Here is a 22,460-nt window from a genome sequence, read left to right as displayed (position 1 = left end):
TATGGCTTGATCAATTCATACACAAAATTCTGATGTGTTTTTTATTTAGCCAAGCGGCACTAGTATCAGCCATGGGTGTGATGTGCAGCACTCTGTTTCTTCCCTGAGCCACTACTCCTGTCTTCAGTTTGCAGTTCAGTTAAAGTGAATGGTGCTGCACTGTAATACCACACCCAACCTGAGGACAAGGGTGGCGCTGGTTTTGTAAAAAAAAAAAAAACCTATTTACCAATTTCCACCTCAGGCAGCAGAAAAGCTAGGATCGGCTATGGCTGCCAGAATAGGCCTGTACCGCAGATTCAGAGCAGGAGGCATCCATCATAACAGCATGGAACAAAGAGAAAGAAGCAGTGGCTTCTCTTACCTTAAATACTTTTCAGACCTCAGACCAGCTTGAATTTGGCGTCTCCCCGCCCTCCGACATCCCCAGTATCCCGGCTGTCCAGTGCCATCTTGGGGGCGGAGCTTCGGGCCCCGCATGCGGCGCATCTGCGTGACGTCACGCACGCCGGCAAGGCCCCAGAAGCCGCAAGGAGCCAGGGGAAAGACACACACGTGCACCCGAGGCCTGGCCTGCAACAATGGCAGTCACAACCCTGCCGCTTAAACTCCGGGAGCGCGGCAGCAGGGACAAACTGGACCAGGAGGAGCAGGCACAGATACATCCGTGCGACCCGATGCGAGCCAAGGAGGAGGGAGGAATTTTCGACAGACCACGCTCGCCTGGCAGACCGCCACACTGATCAAGCAGCCAGCCCCAGGAGAGGTAAGAACCTCTTGTGTGCTCAATCCTGAATAGGAACAGGAAAACACTGAGAGTGAAGTGGGGAGGGGCTCCTTTTAACCTCTTGTGCTTCCTGTTCCTATTAGGACTAATGGGGATCAATCTCCAGGTGGTGCTGTCATCAATGGACGTTCTGAAAATCCATGTTTTCCACATAGCCTTAGGGCTTTATCCAACTTCAGCAGCCACTGCTAATCAAATGCTGAAAGTTCGGGTTTGGATCGACTCGAGCATGCTCAAGGTTCACTCATCTCTAAGCAATTCAGCTCCATTCACTTCAGTAGAATGGAGCTGCAGAACCAAACTGAGGATAAGAGAAGTGTTGTTTTGGAAAAAGGCCCTGTTTAAACCCTTCAAGCTGTTTTTAGATGGTTTTATGGCATTTACCTTTAATATGTTTGTCTATAACTTTCTTTCTAGTCTGTTGAAGCATGTGCATGGATTTTTTTTTCTTTTTCGGTTCCCTGGCCCTGTGATCATTTCATCTGTGCAGGGGAGAACAAGTTTGTGAAATTGTTTGGCCAGGAGCACCACTGTGCAGTAAGAAAATTCAGCACTACATTAATGCTGCAGTACCTTAATTTTCAAATAACTTAATGGGATGGGAAAACCCTTTTATGTTGAGGGGGTATTCCTTGTTATCTTTTGATCTGACACGTATACCTTATGCTGTGGGTAGGGGATAAGGTAATATAACTCTAAATACCTCCGTAACAGAGAGCGATTGATTGATCGGAACACTCCCTTTTATCATTATTACTATAGGGCCAGTTCGCACAGTAAAATCGGCGGAATTCCACCGATTTTACTCTGTGTGAACTGGCCCTAAGAGTTGCTCCAAGGAAATTAAGGAATTGCTAATTTTTCTCAGGATAATATGCAACTGGGTTTCCCAAAAGTAGAACACCCCTTTAATCAGCATTGTCAGCTATATCTAATAACATTATTTAACTCCTTCATTGATGCCCGGATGTCCGGGTCAAATTAATGCAATGTTTCTCCCCACCTTCTAAGAGCCATAGCGCTCTTATTTTTCCACCTACAGGGCTGGTTGGGGTGTTCATTTTTTTGCGCCATGATCTCTAGTTTTTACTAATATATTGGTGTAAAAGAAAAGTTTTGGTTGCTTTTTATTATTTTTCTGATATATAATTAAAAACAAAATCAGCAATCCTGGTGTTTTTTCCCCCCATTTACGCTATTTACCGTGCATGCTACTATATATAATATGTTTATTTATTTATTTTACATTTTTATTTTGATAATGGGCAAGGAGGTATAATAAACTTTTATTGAGGGGTGTTTATAAGTGGTTTTTAATACTTTTAATACTTTTTATTACACTTTTTTTCAAAGACTTTTATTCACTTTCAAACATGCAATCATTAGATTGCATGTACTGATCTATGCTATGCAATAGCATAGATCAGTGTTATCGGCGATCTATGCATAAAGCCTGCCTGAGAGCAGACTCTATGCACAAATGGCAGATCGGACAGGACACAGGTAGGTGGCTTACCCTCGCTCATTGGTACAAGCAATTGGGACCCCCGCAGCATGACAGCAGTTTGTCCTGTCACTGACTACCTTAATCGCGATCGCTATAGATCACATCGTTTAACGGGTAATGACTGGCAGCTGCTGGATCGGGGTTAAATAAGAAGTGCCCAAAGTGAAAGTTTTATTTATGTTCATTGGAGACTTGTAAAAATGTAAAAGACGGCAAAAAACTGCATTGTAATGCTTGCTGATTATACAATTTACTGACAAATTACTTTGAATAGAAAATGAAACTGATTTACAAAGTCTGTGTATTGTACAGATGTAATGCACTTCACAACACCTGTGTATACATAATCATTAATTTATTACACTATTTTGAGGAGCATATGTGCTTTGTGGCACCTGTTTGTACTTACATGTAACAATCCAATGCATATTAAGCAATCATTTCCCTTTTAACAGCTAATCAAAAAGTGAGATGTCAGTACTGTATAATACATCAACTGTGTAAAGGCTGATTTCTTGTAAGATGGAAAAATATGGAATTATGCCTATGAAAAGTCAAAAACATTGTTTAAATATACTTACTTCCTGTGAAACATTTATCTACTACTGTCAAAATTCAGCACCATTTCTCCATTATGGGTGAAATACATCATTATATCCCATGAGAACTAGCTTAACGGCATGTATTGCCTTTTTTTTTTTTCAGACATGTTTAAATCAGGTATTTTTTTTTAAATCCATTTTCGTCTTCTGATTAAAATTTTTTGTACATTATTAAAGCACAGTAAGGAGGAGGTTAAAGGGGTTATAGAAAAAACTAGTGGATGAAAACTTATGCTTAAAGGGGTAGTGCGGCGCTAAGAAATTATTCACAAAATAACACACATTACAAAGTTATATAACTTTGTAATGTATGTTATGTATGTGAATTGCCCCCTTCCCAGTTTTCCCCCCGTGGACCCGGAAGCGTAGTGTACCATACATACCTGACGCGCGTCGTCCCCGTCCCCAAACTTCTGTCAACGACGTAATCTTCGGGAGGCCAGCCGAATCGCTGCAGCCGTCCCTGATGCCGGCCCCCCTCTGCCGCGTCATCGGCTGTGCACAGTTATTTTATTATTATTTTGTGAATAATTTCTTAGCGCCGCACTACCCCTTTAAACAAGTGAATTTTATTTACAGTGTAAGATAGTGCATAGGTTAATATGCACCAAAGGATGCTGTACTGTACCAAATGGTGGTTATTGCAAGTCCAACAGGTATGGTAAAGGCTCTATCAACAGTAGGACGACTCCAGGTCCCTTAATGCACAGTCCTAGGTGGACATTGATGCGTCCATATCATATAGTGATATGTAGTAGTGCTTCTTATCTAATTTTTACAGGTTCTGTGGACAGTCCAAGACTCCTAACACTCAACACGTTTCCTGCACTTAGCATTCATCAGGAGCGGTGTAGATGGAGCAATGTAGACTCATATCTGCATGGTTCTGATAACGGCCCTAAAGGGGTTATGCTATATTAGAGGCAACTAGGCTACATGTACAAGAAATTAGCAAAAGGAAACCACTGGCTATTTGAATAGCACTTCTGCTCAGTGTTTTCAGAAGGAGGCCTTCACAGTAACAGAAACGCTGGACACAAACAACATGGACTCCAGTTGTGTGGGTTTAGCCCAATGTTTTTAGAGGTTGAAGTTGCAGAGAAACTTGCCTGTTTTTAAAGTTGAAGGTGATGGGACCAAATGGTGTCCACCCCAGGGTTATTTCAAGAACTTAAATCTGTCATTGCTGTCGCCCTGACAGATCTGTATAACCAATAGCTCCTAACATGGAGATGTTCCTGATGATACACAAGAAGGTTAGTAGAGAAGAGCCCAGTAACTACAGGCCATTTAGCTTAATATTTGTAGTAGTAAAAATTATAGAAACTTTTCTAAAAAAGATATTGGATCACCTAAGAATCAACACTCTAATGCGGGCCAATCATGTCAGATTAATCACATTGATTTCTTTATGTCACAAAAGTGCTGGATGAAGTTGGTGCCTATCTGGACTTCAGCAAAGCCTTTGATACAGTTCCCCATAAAGAGCTGAGCGAGAACTTAGAGAAAATTGGGTTTAATCCCTGGATAGTTCAGTGGATTTGTGGTTGGCCATAAAATAGATATTAGAGGGTTGTTGTTAATGGTGTGTATTCTCAGCAGAGAATACACACCATTTGCAGAGGTTTGCAACCAGGCAGTGGGGAAAGCAAATCGTATGCTGGTCTGTATAGCTAGAGGTAAAACCAGTAGGAAGAGGGAGATTGTGATCCCGCTGTATAGAGCTCAGTTTGGGTGTGGTTTTAAAACTCTGCTTCATTGAAGTTAATGGAGCTTAAAGCGACTCTGTACCCACAATCTGACCCCCCCAACCGTACATTCCGATACTGTTTTTAATCCAAGATCTGTCCTGGGGTTCATTTGGCAGGTGATGCAGTTATTGTCCTAAAAAACTACTTTAAAACTGGCAGCCCAATGCCCAACGGCCGGGCTTAGATTGTGTATGCATTAGGGTGGCACAACCTCTCTGTCCCTCCTCCCCCCACCCTCCTCATCATCATCATTAGGAATGCTCCGGGAAGATTGTCTCCTATTCATCAGCTGTGTAATCACTGAACATGGGCTGGATCGTTAAGGCACCTGTGCAGTGTTCAAACAGGAGACAATGTTCCAGTGGCATTCCTAATGATGAAGAGGTTGGGGAGGGATAGAGAGGGTGTGCCAGTCTAATGCATATACAATCTAGGCCACGGCCGTTGGGCAAGAGGCTGCAAGTTTTTAAAAATTGTTCTTTAGGACAATAACTGCATCACCTGTCGAACGGACCCCAGGGCAGATCTTGGATTAAAAGCAGCTATCTGGTTTGGGGGGGGGGGGGGTCAGATTATGGGTACAGAGTCGCTTTAAGCTCCATTCACTTCAATTTCAAAACCACACCCAAACTGGAGACTGTGTAAACAGGGTTATGTTGCGGCCAGCAACTATAAAAGAAAAGATTAAAGATCACAAGCAGCAGTCTATACATAATAACCACGCTGCTTATGATCCAACACTTCTCCTCCAATCTGGCCGTCAGCTGTATCTTCAGGTCTCGCCTCCTCCAGCTGTAAATTATTCTGGAGGAGACGGGACCTGAAGATTCATCTGTCAGCAGGACTGGAGATGTGCCAAATCACAACCACCATGCGTGGTATATATAGACTGCTGCTTATGATCTTTAAACCAACAGCACAGATATATACATAATTGTGCTGTCAGTTTTCCGGACAGCGTGAACAATATAAAGACTTCACACAGCTGGGGCCCCTCAATTTTCATGCTATGTAAAAGCACTGCAAACGAGTGCCAATAGCGCTGAACGCAGCTCATTTGCGGCCCCCGTGGCTGACAAATTACCTAGTGTAAAAGGATTAGATTTAAGCCTAGTGGTTAGAGTAGAAATATTGCAGGAATATTTTGAAATATAGATAGTAAGATGATCAAGAAAAGAAAAAACTATTCTTAAAAAATATGTTTAACCCCTTAAGGACAAAGTCAATTTACGCTTTTGATCTTTTGCTTTTTCCTCTTTATGTTTAAAGGGCCGTTTTTTCACATACAGACCTACATGAGCCCTTAATTTTGCGACACTTAAGTTTTCTTTGCAACGATAGATAAATGTTCCCATAAAATATGTAGCAAAACTGGAAAAAAATAAGCGCTTTGAAATAAAAAAAAAAGTTGTGTTTACGCCTTGTTATCTGTTTCTCACGTCAATACAATTACGATATGCAACTTAAGTAACTTACTTTGACAGCTTAAAAATTAAAACCTTTAAAAAAAAAACTTGTGTTTAAAAATGCTCTACTACCATTCTTATAAGGTTTCATTTTTTGCACCATGATCTGTACTTTCTGTTGGTACCTTGCTTGAATATATGTGACTTTGCTATAGACACTCAACAATTCTTAGACACTGTACAGTCATCATTGCCCTCCATCTCTTCCTTCTCCTGTCCTAATCTGGCTGCCAAACAATACCATGAAACCCTTAAAACCACCCTGGACAAACTTGCACCCCCTATACCCCAAACAGCCCGACACAGACAGCCACAACCCTGGCACACATCCAGAACTCGTTTTCTTAGACAGTGTTCTAGGTAAGCTGAACATCTGTGGAGGAAATCAAAGACAACATCCAACCTTTGTGCTTAGAAGCTACTACTTTGCTCTTCACTCTGCTAAGCAATCCTACTTCACCATTCTGATCTCTTCTCTATCCCATAACCCAAATCGCCTCTTTGATACTTTCAACTCTCTCCTTAACCCCAAACTTCAGACACCCATCACTAACCTCTGCGCTAAAGACCTAGCCCACTACTTCAAGGACAAAATAGACACCATCCGTCAGGAGATCATCTCTCAGTCCCCAGGTAATATTAATCCTATTCCCTCTTACTGTTCCTCCTCATCCCTCTCAGCCTTTGAGCCAGTGACAGAGGAGGAAGTCTCCAGACTCCTCTCGCCCCACAACCTGCCCTAGTGACCCTATTCCCTCACACCTTGTCCAGTCTCTCTCTCCAGCTGTCACTACTTACCTTACTAAAATCTTCAACCTCACCCTCTCCTCCGGCATCTTCCCCTCGACTTTCAAACACTCCATCATCACTCAATTACTAAAAAAAAAAAAAAAACCTCTCTAGATTCATCATGTGCAGCCAACTATCGACCGGTCTCTAATCTCTCTTTTATCTTTAAACTCTTGGAACGTTTGGTCTATTCCCGCCTAACCTGCCACCTCTCTGAAAACTCTCTTCTTGACCCCCTTCAGTCGGGTTTCTGTACTCACCATTCTACAGAAACCGCCCTTACTAAAGTCTCTAATGATCTCCTCACCGCCAAATGTAAAGGCGACCACTCTCTGCTTATTCTCCTGGATCTATCTGCAGCTTTTGACACTGTAGACCAGTGTTTCTCAACCTTTTCAGGCCAAGTACCCCCATGTGACAAGATGCTCCAGCCGAGTACCCCCAACAATGCCATCCATTAATAACATTGCCCGGGGTAGATTTACATGTATGTTTCACAGCAAAATCCACTGCGATACTCTGTACTGTTATGGCCTATGGCTCTGCATTCTCACAGAGGATTTTCAATCTGCTGCGAGAATGTAGCCGCTGCCTATTTACCTAATTAGCTGCCGGCCCCTAACAGATCCTGCTTACCTGCCTGTACTTCCACCTGCTTCTCTGGCTCCCAGCTCACTGACAGCTCGCTCATCCAATCAGTGGCTACGGTGGGACTGTGCACTGATTGGCTGAGCAGGCTGTCAGTAAACCGGGTGCCAGAGAAGCAGGTGGGATATATCCCACAGAGATGGATATGTCCCCCTGGAGCCAGATACCTCCCCCCATGTAGTCAAGAGGCCTTCTTCTATGTAGCCAGATATCTCCCCCATGTAGTCAAGAGGCCTTCTTCTATGTAGCCAGATATCTCCCCTATGTAGCCAGATACCCCTTATATGTAGCAAGATATCTCCCCATGTAGCCAGATACCTCCTCATGTAGTCAGATACCTCCCCCCATGTAGCCAGATATCTCCCCTATGTAGCCAGATACCCCTTATATGTGGCCAGATACCCCTTATATGTAGCAAGATATCTCCCCATGTAGCCAGATACCTCCTCCCCATGTAGCCAGATACCTCCCCCCCATGTAGCCAGATACCTCCCCCCATGTAGTCAGATACCTCCCCATGTAGCCAAATACTTCCTCCCATGTAGCCAGATATCTCCCCCATGTAGTCAGATATCTCCCCATGTAGCCAGATACCTACCCCCTTGCAGCCAGACATCTCCCCATGTAGTTAAGATACCTCCTTCTATAGCCAGATACCTCCCCATGTAGCCATATATCACTTTTCCTTTTCCTCTCCATCTGGCCCAGACCACCATGATGATTTCTTGCAGCTACAATTTACTTCTTGCCAGAGAACCTGCCAAACATCTTAGGCGTCACAGTTTTCCTTTAACTTCCCTCCCTTTTTCCTACCTATAGGCTCCCATACAGTAATAATTTTGCTGTTTGGCGTAATGCGCTGTAAAGTGAGTAGGTGTGTGGGTTGTCCCCGTATTTAGGATCCCTCATTTAAAAATAATATTTCCTTCTATGACCCCCCCATATAGTAATAATGCCTCCTGCCCTGTCCCCATAGTAACGCCCACCATTCTACTCCCTCCCCCTCCTGCCCCAACAAACAAACAAAAAAAAATTCATACTCACGTTATCCGCCCATGGAGGAGGTCTTCCTCTCTTCTCCAGCCTCTGAGCCACAAGGAGATTAAGGGGAGAGTAAGGTCTGAGGGGGAAAAGAAGGAAAGAGGAGGATAGAGGAGGTAAAGAGGGAGAGGAAGAGAGAGAAGGTGAAGGGGGAGAGGAAGAGAGAGGAGGTGAAGAAGGGAGAGGAAGAGAGAGGAGGTGAAGGGGGGAGAGGAAGAGAGAGAAGGTGAAGGGGGAGAGGAAGAGAGAGGAGGTGAAGAAGGGAGAGGAAGAGAGAGAGGAGGTGAAGAAGGGAGAGGAAGAGAGAGGAGGTGAAGGGGGGATAGAAAGAGAGAGGAGGTGAATGGGGAGAGGAAGACAGGGGAGAAAGGAGGTGATGGGGGAGAAGAAGACAGGGAAGAGAGTAGGTAAAGAAGGGAGAGGAAGAGAGAGGAGGTGAAGGGGGGAGAGGAGGACAGAGGAGGAGAGCGGTGATGGGGGTGAGAGAAGGTGATGGGTGATGAGAGGTGAGAGGAGGTGGTGGGGGTAGTGAGGAGGTGGAGGGGGTACAGAGGAGATGATGGGGGTAAAGAGGTGATGATGGTGGTAGAGAGAAGGTGGAGGGGTACAGAGGTGATGATGGGGGTAGAGAGGAGGTGGAGGGGGTACAGAGGTGATGATCGGGGTAGAGAGGAGGTGGAGGGGGTACAGAGGTGATGATGGGGGAATAGAGGTGATGATGGGGTACAGAGGTGATGATGGGGGTACAGAGGTGATGATGGGGGTAGAGAGGAGGTGTAGGGGGGAGAAAGCTGATGATGGGGGTACAGAGGTGATGATGGGGGTAGAGAGGAGGTGGAGGGGGGAGAGAGCTGATGATGGGGTAGAGAGGTGATGATGGGGGTAGAGAGGAGGTGGAGGGGGGGGAGAGGTGATGATGGGGGTACAGAGGTGATGGGGGTACAGAGGAGGTGGAGGGGGGAGAGAGGTGATGATGGGGGTAGAGAGGAGGTGGAGGGGGGAGAGAGCTGATGATGGGGGTACAGAGGTAATGATGGGGGTAGAGAGGAGGTGGAGGGGGGAGAAAAGTGATGATGGGGGTACAGAGGTGATGATGGGGGTAGAGAGGAGGTGGAGGGGGAGAGAGGTGATGATGGGGGTAGAGACGAGGTGGAGGGGGGAGAGAGGTGATGATGGGGGTAAGGAGGTGATGATGGGGGTAGAGACGAGGTGGAGGGGGGAGAGAGGTGATGATGGGGGTAGACAAGTGATGATGGGGGTAGAGAGGTGATGATGGGGGTAGAGAGAAGGTGGAGGGGGGAGAGAGGAGGTGGAGGGGGGAGAGAGGTGATGATGGGGGTACAGAGGATGTGGAGGGGGGAGAGAGGTGATGATGGGGGTAGAGACGAGGTGGAGGGGGGAGAGAGGTGATGATGGGGGTAGAGAGGATGTGGAGGGGGAGAGAGGTGATGATGGGGGTAGAGAGGTGATGATGGGGGGAGAGAGGTGATGATGGGGTAGAGAGGAGGTGGAGGGGGAGAGAGGTGATGATGGGGTAGAGAGGAGGTGGAGGGGGGAGAGAGGTGATGATGGGGGTAGAGACGAGGTGGAGGGGGGAGAGAGGTGATGATGGGGGTAGAGAGGATGTGGAGGGGGGAGAGAGGTGATGATGGGGGGAGAGAGGTGATGATGGGGGGAGAGAGGTGATGATGGGGGGAGAGAGGTGATGATGGGGTAGAGAGGAGGTGGAGGGGGGAGAGAGGTGATGATGTGGTGGTGCGCTGGGTTACCCCGCCGGGGGCTTCTGCTGCACTGGATTGTGGACCGGGAGATGGGGCACACCACTTCCACAGGCAGCAGCGTCAGCCGTAGGGGAGACCGGGGAGAAGCGGCGGCAGGTGGACATGGGGGGCGCCCCATATCCTGGTCCACAATCTACTTCAGGAGCCGCGGGCGGGGTAGCACCACTACCCCCTCGCAACTCACTGTGGCCCTGCTGGTCCGGCCGCCTGTGGGGACATCAGCCTGCCGCCGCCGCCGCATCTCCTCTCGCCGGGTCACCTCAGGCAGCCTGTTGGGGATTCGTCCCCAGGCTGCCGTATATCCTCCTGGAGCCCCCGGCTGGACGCTGCAACCCGATCCGGCAGCCGCGGGGGAAGAGAGTGAGGCTGCCGGATCGGGTTGCAGCGTCCAGCCGGGGGCTCCAGGAGGATATACGGCAGCCTGGGGACGAATCCCCAACAGGCTGCCTGAGGTGACCCGGCGAGAGGAGATGCGGCGGCGGCAGGCTGATGTCCCCGCAGGCGGCCGGACCAGCAGGGCCTCAGAGACAGTCAGTTGAGAGGCTGCTGGTTTTTGACCTCGGACTTCATCCTTCCCCCAGCAGCCTCACCATGTCCTGTACCCCACAGAAAGCTGGTAAGGTTGCTGCTGGGGGAAGGATATGAGAGAAGCGGCAGGGATAGGTGCTGGCACCCAAAATAATTTTTTTCCCCCCCTTACCCGCGTACCCCCTCAACCTGCGGTGCGTACCCCCTGGGGTACGCGTACCGCAGGTTGAGAAACACTGCTGTAGACAACCAGCATCTCAAGGACTCTGCTCTTCCTGGTTTTCAACCTCTCTCTCTGACCGCTCCTTTAGTGTATCACTTTCTGGTTCCACCTCATCTGCTCTTCCTCTTACAGTCGGTGTTTCTCAGGTATCAGTCCTGGGCCATCTCCTTTCCTCACTTTACACTTTACCCATTGGTCAAATCATCAGCACGTTTGGTTTTCAGTACCATCTCTATGCTAATGATACCCAGCTATATACCTCCTCTCGTGATATCACCCCCACACTTCTACAGAACACCAGTAACTATCTGTCTGCCATCTCTAACGCTATGTCCTCCCTATTCCTTAAACTCAAACTTGCTAAAACTGAGCAGCTTCAGTGTATTCCCTCCCTCTACTAACCGCCCTCCACCTGACATCTTCATCTCGGTCTTTGGTGCAAGCATAACCCCTAGACAACAAGCCTGCTGCCTTGAGCTTATGTTCGACTTGGATCTGTCCTTCGCTCCTCATATTCAATCTCTTAAGTTCCTCTAATCTGCATCTAAAAAAATCTCTAAAATCCGTCCCTTCCTTAATGTCGAATCTGCTAAAACGCTCATTGTTGCTCTGATTCATTCCCGTCTAGACTATTGCAATTCCTTACTAACCAGTCTTTCCTCCTCTAAACTCTCCCCTGTCCAGTCCATTCTTAATGCAGCAGCCAGACTCCTCTCCCTGTCCAGCCGCTATACCGGTGCCTCCCGCCACTACACTGGCTTCCTATTAAACACAGGATACAATACAAAGTCCTTCTGCTCACCCACAAAGCTCTCCACAGTGCTGAATCTCCCTTTATCTCCTCCCTCATCTCTGTCTACCGCCCTACCCGTGCCTTACGCTCCTCTAATGATTTACGACTAACATTCACCTTGATCCGCACCTCTCACTCCCGTCTCCAGGACTTCCATGGAACTGGTGCAGCTCGGGTGAATGCATTACCCAAGACTGCCAGACTCACCGCCAACACCCAAAGCTTCAAACGTGCCCTCAAAACTCACCTGTTCAAGCAGGCTTATCAGCTTCCCTAATTTGACTGCTACCCTCAAACCCATCACCATCACTACACACACATACATGCACACACGCCAAGCACTTAGACCTGTGAATGCAGGCATTGGTTGGTGACAGGTTCACCCACCTTTACCTGCACTGCCTTATTTATAAAGATGGCCGGACCATAAGAACAATGAAGCACTTTGCCCCTTTGCCATTTTGTCTCAAACCCCCTCCTGATAGTATGTTAGCTTAATGCATGTGAGCAGGGCCCTCACGCCTCATGTATGAATAATTATAAGTATATCTCTGTAATGTCTGCTTTGTGTCTATGTATGCACCCCCAGAATTGTAAAGTGCTGTGGAATACAGATTAAAAATTAGAATTTTTGATCACTTTTTAGTTTTTTTGGATTTAATGTAACCAAATTGCCAATTTTGCACTTTGGTAGGTTTTTGCATTTGCCATTTACAGTGAGTGATCATGAATGTGTTAATTTAATAGTTTGGGCAATTACGCACACTGTGATACCAAATATATTTATAAAATGAAAAAAGGGGGGTGATTTGAACTTTTATTAATTTTTCTTTATAATAACTTGTATATTAACTATACTATATACTAGCTCTGCTGCAGCCTAGATCTATAAATTGCTGAGTCAGGATCAGCATCATTGCAACGCTGAGGCCTGCTCTGGGCAGAACAACGGATCGCATCTAGACACCAGGTATGTGCTTTTGAGTGCATTTAAATGCTTAATTAGCTAGCGCCGTGAGCGGCCCTCATTGGCTAATAGAGGGGTAACTCCTCTGTGAAACCCCCGGTGTCACCATGATGTACAAGGTACGTTAAAGGGTCAACAGATGATCAACAGATCAGTTTCTGGTCCTTGTAAATAAATAGTATGACTATGATAGACGTATTATGCTAAGAGCCAAGCACAGTTGTATGAAAACAGGTGTACTATGAAGTGTAAGCTTCCCACGCACTGTCACAGCGTTATTTCTCTATCCAACGTTTCAGCTGCTGATGCCAGGAAAATTTAAAAGAATAATTCTTGAACTAGGATGCATCAGACACTTATGTGTAAGAGTGCTTATAGGGTATCCTCATCTCTTCTAATTGCGCAGTATGAAAAATAAAGCCTTGCTGAAACAAGATGGTTATCATGTCTTGGGTTACAATTTTTACTAGTTAAATCCTGTGACACTGAAAAAACGTTAGGCAGTTTACAAGTTATATGAATTGCAAAAAGACCAACATAATTGCCACCTGTTATGTGGACACCTTTGAATGCATTATTTTTAAATTATTGCTTACCTATTATTAGTATAAAAATATTTTCCTTCATAAGGGTAGCTTCACACGTACCGTATTAACGCTGCGTTTTTATCGGTGCGTTTTTGGTGCGATTTTTACATGCGAGTTTTGATTTTCACATGAAAATCATGTGAAAATCAAAACGCGCATGTAAAAAACGCAGCAAAAACACACCGATAAAAACGTAGCGATACGGTACTTGTGAAGGCACCCTAAGTCTTTGTTGAAAATATCGCTCAGTTTTTCTTCTGCAGCTTGCATTTTCTCCACATATAAAGCAGGTGGCACATTCAGAGTGGAATACGAGACCCATTTGTATCCAGCCTCTCTTTCCCATTGCTTGAATAATATTTTAGGGTAGCTTCACACGTACCAGATTTGCAGCAGATTTCACACTGCGAGTTTGCAGCGAAATTTGCTGTAATAAACACAACGATCAGTCGATGATAACGATCATCGGCTGATCATTCATATAGGTTTGGACCTATAATCGTCGGGCGCCGACCATGCATCGCTACATGTAATAGCGGTGCATGGCCGGCGGCTGATGATTTCAAAACTGTATACATTACCTATCCATGCTGCAGGGCTCCTCTAGCGCTATGCTTCTCCAGGGGTCCCGCGCGCTCCAGCTTCAGAGCGGACTGTCTGAGCTGACAGGAGGCTCAGCCAATCACAGGCCGGGACCACCTTTGATCTGGTCCCCAAAGGTCTTTACCGAAATATTTTTCTTAGTTTCCCTTCTACACTCTCTTTGTTTTCATATAAAGTCTGCTCTCTCATTCACAAAGTCTAAGCTGATTTATGACCTTGTTGTGATGATAAACTATCTTAAAAGATTGTTCAGGAAAGAAGAAATAAGAGATGGAAACAGACCCTGGTGAATGAGACAGCAGCACTATATGTAAAAATAGGTGGTACAAGAGAAACTGAGCAACATTTTTAATAAAATGCCAAGGGGATTTTTTTTTATCCTACCACAGTAGGCATAAAAATAATAAAATAAAAAGATACTTTTAACTGTGTCTATAGCTTTTAATATTGAGCAACACCATCATGTTGTGGATTAAAAAAGTAATAAACAACTAACATCTCTGATTTAAATGCAGCCACAATTTTATTTACAAAAGTAAATCAGAAAATACTTTAGCTACAGAAAACTCTGTCAGAAAATAAACGTCTTCTTAACAAATAATTTTAGGAAGAAAATAAGGTTAGAGAAAATTTGTGTTACATTACAATTCCTGCATAGATGATGTTCAGAAAATGGGTATCAGAAGCAATCCTGCACCTTCCCACAAAGCGGTGATACCTTATTTTGTGCTACATGTTCATATAAATATAGAACCATATATTCACATGCATTTCAGTGTAATTTCACTTAGCTATATAGTGTAAATATGGTTCAGAATGATGAAAGCAACAAAACTCTTAATTTGAATGTATGTTAAATAAACCTTCTATTGAAAATACCCTCTTTACACACCAATGAAAAGAAAAATGGAAGAAGGACTCAAAAATATTTTGAAACTACATAGAAGCGGTCTTTTTACATACAGTATTCAGAACACTGAAAGTACAACATGCCCCTTAGCTGTGATTATCCTCTCATAAATATACCACAAAGAAATCTGGTTACGAGGTAATACAAGAATAAAAGGCAACTACAAGGTCTTATCTTATATATAACATATATAAGCTGTATAAAGCACACATCCAGCTTGTGCTTATAGATTCCCATGTCAGATCAATCCTCCTCTGCTACTTCTAGGAGTGGTTCTGTGATGAGGAGGCCTTCACATACCGGTGTGGTGTCCAGCTGTGTAGCAAAAGAAAATATAGTAAGTCAACAGCACTTAGTGACAAATCTCTTTGTCCGTATAATATGTGACAGTCAAACAATTTGGCCGTTTGGCAAAATCCTATTTACAAGCTGCTGCATAAAATAAATCTGCCATTTAGGATGCCAGTATGCTTGTGAACACCACTTATAAGAGCCAATGGTGACTATATTTCCTTATCCAGTTTACCTAGCCCCTTAAAGTGTCCCTGCCACTTTAAAAACATTTGACATGTCCTAGTGTTTTTAACACTGCTACTCCTGACAAACGATCTATGGGGTCTGAACATTTAGACCCTGACCAAGCAAAACTCTGAATATAGCAAAATTGTTTTTTTATGGGACAGTGCCAATTTACAAAAGACAGAACATTTTGAATAGAACAGAACACCAGGCCTTAAATCCTGTGTGGAATATACTGGCCTCATGACAATGGAGCTCATTTTGATCTTTGCTATGAGGCCCCATGAATAGAATTATAGCCTTATTATATTACACAAGTATGATAAATAGCAAAGCTCACCCGGCCAGGCAATTCTCTGCCTCTAGATTTCTATTTTTTGTAGCAGCACTATGTATTAAGGATATACATTTTCTACCCATTTTCCTGCTGCTAAGTGGCAGATTTTGCCTCATGCACAGTAAGAGGGAGAAAGCTTCCTATCAGCAGCTAGAGGGCAGGGGGAGCATCATCTGGCTTTTCCTGTAGAGTGCTTTCAGCGTGCTGCAAGGAATAAACTGGGAGTCTGACCAAACAGGACCATAAGGATACAAAGGGGCGGTCTTGGCATTTCTGGGGCCCCAAGCGAAGTTATATCTGGGGCCCCCCTCGACACGCGTTCCAAAACAATAGGCCGCTGTGTGTTGCCCCCAGTAGTATATACCCCTTGTGCACTACCGCCAGTAATATATACTTCTTGTGTGTTGCCCCCAATAGTATATACCCCTTGTGTCCTGCCCCTAGTAGTATATACCCCTTGTTTGCTTCCCCCAGTAGTATATAGACCCCTGTGTGTTCCCCCAGTTATATATGACCCCCCCGTGTGCTTCCCCAGAAGTATATAGACCTCCTGTGTGCTGCCCCAGTTGTATATAGACCCCCTGTGTGCTGCCCCCAGTTGTATATACCCCCTGTGTGCTCCCCCACTAGTATATAGCCCCCCTGTGTGCTCCCTCAGGGGTATTTAGCCCCCCTGTGTGCTCCCCCACTTGGATATAGACCTCCTGTGTGCTCCCCCACTTGGATATAGACCCCTGTGTGCTCTTCCAGTAGTATATAAACCCCCTGTGTGGTTCCCCCAGTAGTATATAGACCCCCTGTGTGCCCCACCAGTATTATATAGACCCCTTGTGTGCTGCCCCAGTAGTATACAGACCCCTGTGTGCTCCCCCAGTTATATATAGACCACCTGTGTGCCTCACAAGTAGTATATAGACCCCCTGTATGTTCCCCCAGTAGTATATATACCCACTGTGTTCCCCACCAGTAGTATATAGACCCCTGTGTGCTCCCCCAGTAGTATATAGCCCCCCTGTGTGCTCCCCCATTTGGATATAGACCTCCTGTGTGCCCTCCAAGTTGTATATAGACCCCATTCTGCTGCCCCAGTAGTATATAGACCCCCTGTGTGCTGCCCCCAGTAGTCTATAGCCCCCTCTGTAAAGCCCCAGTAGTCTATAGCCCCCCTGTGTGCTCCCCCTGTTATATAGCCCCCCTGTGTGCTCCCCCCATTTATATAGACCCCCGATGTGCGCTCCCCCAGTTAAACAGACCCCTGTATGCTCCCCCTCCCATATAGTATATAACATAATGAAACAAACACTTATACTCACCTGGGTTCGGGCGTCTCCTTTTCTCTTTACTCTTGTGGCCGCAGGAAGGGTTTTCCCTGCGATCACAAGAGGCTGCACTCCCCTTGTCCTGGCGCCGATGCTCCAGTGATGTCACTGGAGCGCCGCCACCACAAGGACAAAGCTGCCACTTGTGACCGCAGGGAAAACCCTTCCTGCGGCCACAAGAGTGACTGACAGGAAGGGAGCCAATGTCTCCCGCCCTGTCAGTGCTGCTGCATGTAACTATGAGCGCTCATTACGAGTGCTCAGTTACAGTTCAGATGGCAGCAGCAAGCGGGGCAGCGGCCCTGTCCAGTGGTCTTGAGCACAAGAGCGGGGAGTGGGGCCCCCCTGGATGTTGGGGGCCCCAAGCGATCGCTTGGGGTGCTTGGTGCCAAAAACCGCTACTGAGGATACACAATAGACACACTGCACAAGTCAGCATTCCTGTCACTGTTGCCCACAGAGGACACTATGATGTTGCTTAAATGTTCCCTTTTTTGTTGCATACACTTTATTTATGTATAATCTGCATTAATTTAAGAAGTAAAACATACAAATGTAAGAGACTCCAGTATATGTTTCACTTCACAGTCTTAATTTGTTTAAATGCACTTTTTAACCCTTTGAGGACCAGGCCCAAAATGACCCAGTGGACCACGCAAATTTTGATCATTGCACTTTCGTTTTTCCCTCCTCCCCTTCTAAGAGCTCCAGCACTTTCAGTTTTCTATCTACAGGCCATGTAATGGCTTGTTTTTTACAGGAATAGTTGTACTGTGTAATGGCGTCTTTCATTCTACCATAACATGTATGATGGAATCCCAAATATATTATTTATGAAGATATAAATAGGTGAAATCGTAAAAAATAATGCATTATGGTAACGTTTGGGGGGTTCCTGTGTCTATGTAATGCACTATACGGTAAAAGCGACATGATACTATTACTCTATAGGTCAGTCCGAACACAACCATATGCAGGTTACACAGATTCTCTAATGTTATATATATTTTTCTTATTAAATCCTTTTTTTTTTTGCAATTAGTTAATAATGGATCTATTGTGACGCTTATAACGGTTTTATTTTTTCACCTATGGGGCTGTATGGGGTGTCATTTTATCCGCCATGATCTCTAGTATTTATTAATACCATATTTGTGAAGATCGGACGTTTTGATCACTTTCTATGAATTTTTTTATATATATAATGTAACATAAAATCGGTGATCCGCGCACTTTTTTCCCTCTTTTCGTCTACGCCGTTCACCATTCGCAATGACGCTTATTATACTTTAATAGATCGGACAATTACGCACGCTACGGTATATTATATGTTTATTTATTTATTTTTATATGTTTTATTTATATAATGGGAAAGGGGGGTGATTTCAACTTTTATTGGGGGAGGGGCTTTGGGGTAGTGTATTGGTGTTTTTAACTTTTTTTTTTACACATTTGAAGTCCCTTTGGGGGACTTTTACATACAATACTTTGATTTCTACACTGACCATTGCTATGCCATAGGCATAGCATTGATCAGTGTTATCGGCGATCTGCTCATTGAGCCTGCCTGTGCAGGCTCAGTGACCAGAGCGCCGATCGGAACGCACGGAGGCAGGTGAGAGACCTCCGGGGGTCCGTTTTAACGATCGGGACCCCCGCAGTCACACTGTGGGGGTCCCGATCAGTAAGTGACAGGGGACTCCCCAAGTCACTTACACTTAAACGCCGCGGCCGCGCTTCATAGCCGGAGAAACACCCAGGACGTACAGTTACGTCCAGGGTCATCTTGTGACAAGACTTCCATGACGTAACTCTACGTCCTGGGTCGTCTAGGGGTTAAGGACATCTGTGAATAAAGCCCCTGCAATGTAACGCACCTCTAGTTATATGTATGTAACCTGTGTTCACATTTTTAGTTCTTACAATAAAAAGGCGTCTGGGTTGACTAGCCATGATACTGATACATAGTTATATAGTTATTAAGGTTGAAATGTTCAACCAATACCCCACTATGTTGATCCAGAGGAAGGCAAAAACCCTCATGAGGCAGATGCCAATTGCCCCATCACAGGGAGAAAAATTCCTTCCCAACTTCAAAATGGCAATTAGAATATTTATTCTATCACAGCTAGAGCCCATATTATTTTATTTTTCAAGAAAAGCATCCAGGCCTCCCTTGAACCTATTTAATGAAGTTATGACAACATCATGTGGCAGAGAGTTCCATAGTCTTACTGCTCTTAGGGTCCAATTAGATAAACCGATTTTCTCTCATTAACGATAAATCACTGCTTTGCAAACAACCTGACGTCATTCACCACAATACATGGAACAATTATTGTTGGTTATGGTGCGTTTACACAGGCAGATTTATCTGACAGATTTTTGAAGCCAAAGCCAGAAACAGACCATAAACAGGGAACGTGTCATAAAGTAAAGACTGAGATTTCTCCTTTTTTCAAATCCATTCCTGATTTTGGCTTCCAAAATCTGTCAGATAAATCTGCCTGTGTAAATGCACCATTACTCAAGCATTTACAATCAAAATCACGATAGCTCATATACTCAAGTATATGAATGATCGTAATAACAAATAAACAATGTGTACATACACTGAAACAGCTAGTAAACATTTAACAACGATTTTATGGTCAGCTCAAAAGATGTGTTCTACAACACATGAAGAAATTTTTGTTAGTCGTTTGATTATTGCCTGCATACACACAGAAAGGTTACCACTTAAATTCGAATACCATAGCAATTTTTCACAATCTTTTTGGTGGTAAAATTTTTTTCCCTCTTAGACATAGAGGATGCCCATTGTGATGGTTACAGGCCTAGGTGTAACTGAGGCGGCAACTTTGTGTCTTCTTCGTGTGAACCTACGCTATCATGTCTAAAAATGAGTTGGTAGACCACTTTAGTTTCTAGGCCGCTATTAGCAGAACAGATTACTTTCCGCTGTTTGGTTTAGGAGAAACTTAGAAAGGTGCTAGCTACATGTGAAATTTAACATAAAACTGCCAGCTGGAGATGAAAGTGTGTAGAAATACATGGCACGTAAACTTACATTTAAATTTAATGTAGCAGCTGTTGCAGTACAAGTCATTGTTCCGGATTCTGACTTCTGCTCCTGACTGGGAACCTCCAAGGTCTGTTTCACAGGCGACACACTGAGCAAAAAAAAATACAGGAAAAAATAAGTTGATTACAGCACAAAACGTTGCTGAGCCTCTGGACAGTAAACCAACTCACAGGATACGTTCAGCAATGCCTGAAATTATCTCATAAAGCAGCAAAGCAACCAATAGATTAGCATATTAGGCAGCAGACAGACACTGTCATCAGCTTCTGTCAGCATTTTATGCAAAGGTGCGGCATGTTAGCCAGGGCCCAGTATCCAGCAGGATGCACCAGCAGAGGAGCAGCCATTCAGCACTAGGTAAGCAGATGTGACAGACACATTCCATGAAACTAAACCAAAATCCGAGGTATAAAATCATGTAAACCAGAAGCTGCACTATTATTACTGGCTCGATTAAAATAAACTCAAAAGAGGAAGAAAAATCCTTCTGTCTTACAGCTGCAGACTGAGATTTGAATGTAATCAGAATCGAATTCATAGCTGCCATTGTCTATGCTAAGTGTAAAGCAGGGGAGACCATGTCTTCCTGACAGCCTGGAAAGAGGTTTCTTTATAATGCAGAGAAAATAAAATTGCTTCAGGGCAACTTTAGCCCACAAGGGATAGAAACAAATCCAGGTTTGCATCACATTTATCTTCCCAAATGGATGAGTCTAAGAGATATATGAGTGACAGATCATAAGATACCAGCCTGGTAAGGTGTCTTGTCTTCACAAGTGACTAGAAGGTTCTGTACTTTTCAAACACATATCTGTTCACTAGTTTACAAAGCAGACGGGGCACAGTTTATGCCTTTAGAAATATGCCACAATATAGTCCATGACAGGGCTGTACTTTACATGGTGACAGAGCTTAACTGTGTAATGTCTCTTAAATAGGCACACTCAAATAATAAACTTAAATATTTGAAATGTCCCATGTCCATGTCAAAAGTGTTGATTGTTTGGTCTTATTGCAGAATGTTAGCAAGAACAAAACAGAAGTGTCACAATTACCATAGCCCATGTGCCCAACCACTAATTGGAACACACCCGCAAGCAACACCTACTTTACAATTATACTACAAAAGTAAAATTGTAGAATAGTAAATTTAAAAAGTTTTATAGCAATTTTGAGCCTGGTTTGGCAAGGGGGTGTGGCTCAGGAAACAGGGTGTGGCTTCTGTGTGACTTCTCCAAAAATTGTGGCATAATATTTTGATGTAAAGTAAGCTAATTAACACCTAGGCTAAACAGCTAGTCTAAACACCACATTTTTTAAACTGTATGAGTCAGCGATAAAGACAGAAAGTTTTTAGACTGACTAGTCTAAGTTTACACATCTAATAGAAGTAGTAAATCTATGCCACTTTGTAAGTTCTCTTGTGCCACAAAACAGCTCTGAACCTATGAAGAATGAGCTCCAAAGACCTCTGATGAAGTCTGGTGGTATTTTGATAAACAAATTGAAATCTTGTGCAGAAATAGACTACTGTCATTAGGGATACTAGTGTCACAAAGGGATTGTCTGCAACAGGGATTAGATTTATCCACTACTAAATTCACATGAGGGCCAGGACCCCAGCTCTTTCAGCAGAACATTGCCCAGAACATCGCACTGCCTCCGTCCACTTGTCTTCTTTCCCTAATACATTCTGGTCACCATATCAATCCCAAATACCCAGCCATCCTCATGACATAAAAGAAAAATGCCATCTTCCTATACTGCAGACATTGCATGTGGACAGAGCTCTTCACGGGGTAATACTTACAGATACTGTGTATGGAAAGGTGAGGGGATAAAAAGGGACTCTAGAGTTTGCTGCTTTTCCAAGCATATGATCGGTCAGATCCTTACCCTCATTTTTTTTTCTTCCAACATATTTCAAAATCAGATGGTTCCCTTGGTGTCCAATATATCCCATTGTTTGACAGGTGGCAGTGTTACAAGACAATCGGTGTTATTCACTCCTGTCAGTTGTTTTAATTTTATGGATGATCAGTGTATTAATACAAACCCAAGTTAGCAACAACTTTTCTTGTCTTAAATGTCCTGTTGTCTGAATAAGTCTGCAGGTATTTTAGCTTGTCTGCTGTAATATCTGAATCCAATTTACCTCCTCTTGCTAGAAGCTCTTATTTATATACAAGATTGTTTCATGGAACAATGTCTGACACA

General features: G+C 44.3%; 1 protein-coding gene across 10 annotated transcripts in view; it reads right to left on the bottom strand.

Annotated features, from left to right (window-relative positions):
• Window positions 1-14,577: 14,577 nt before the first annotated feature.
• LMO7 (LIM domain 7) overlaps window positions 14,578-22,460 on the bottom strand; it is a 142,227-nt gene continuing 134,344 nt past the window's right edge. For all 10 annotated transcript variants that reach the window (XM_069970625.1, XM_069970624.1, XM_069970627.1 and 7 more), the window contains 2 exons: window positions 20,229-20,331; window positions 14,578-15,298 (listed from right to left, as the gene is read on the bottom strand). In XM_069970625.1, coding sequence (XP_069826726.1) covers window positions 15,276-15,298; window positions 20,229-20,331 — 126 coding nt within the window. In that variant the 3' untranslated portion in view covers window positions 14,578-15,275. The remainder of the gene's footprint in view (window positions 15,299-20,228; window positions 20,332-22,460) is intronic.

Source organism: Dendropsophus ebraccatus, chromosome 5 (assembly GCF_027789765.1).
Source record: "Dendropsophus ebraccatus isolate aDenEbr1 chromosome 5, aDenEbr1.pat, whole genome shotgun sequence".
Classification (NCBI taxonomy): domain Eukaryota; kingdom Metazoa; phylum Chordata; class Amphibia; order Anura; family Hylidae; genus Dendropsophus; species Dendropsophus ebraccatus.
Note: the sequence above shows the minus strand (reverse complement) of the source record. Positions and strands in the feature narration are given on the sequence as shown.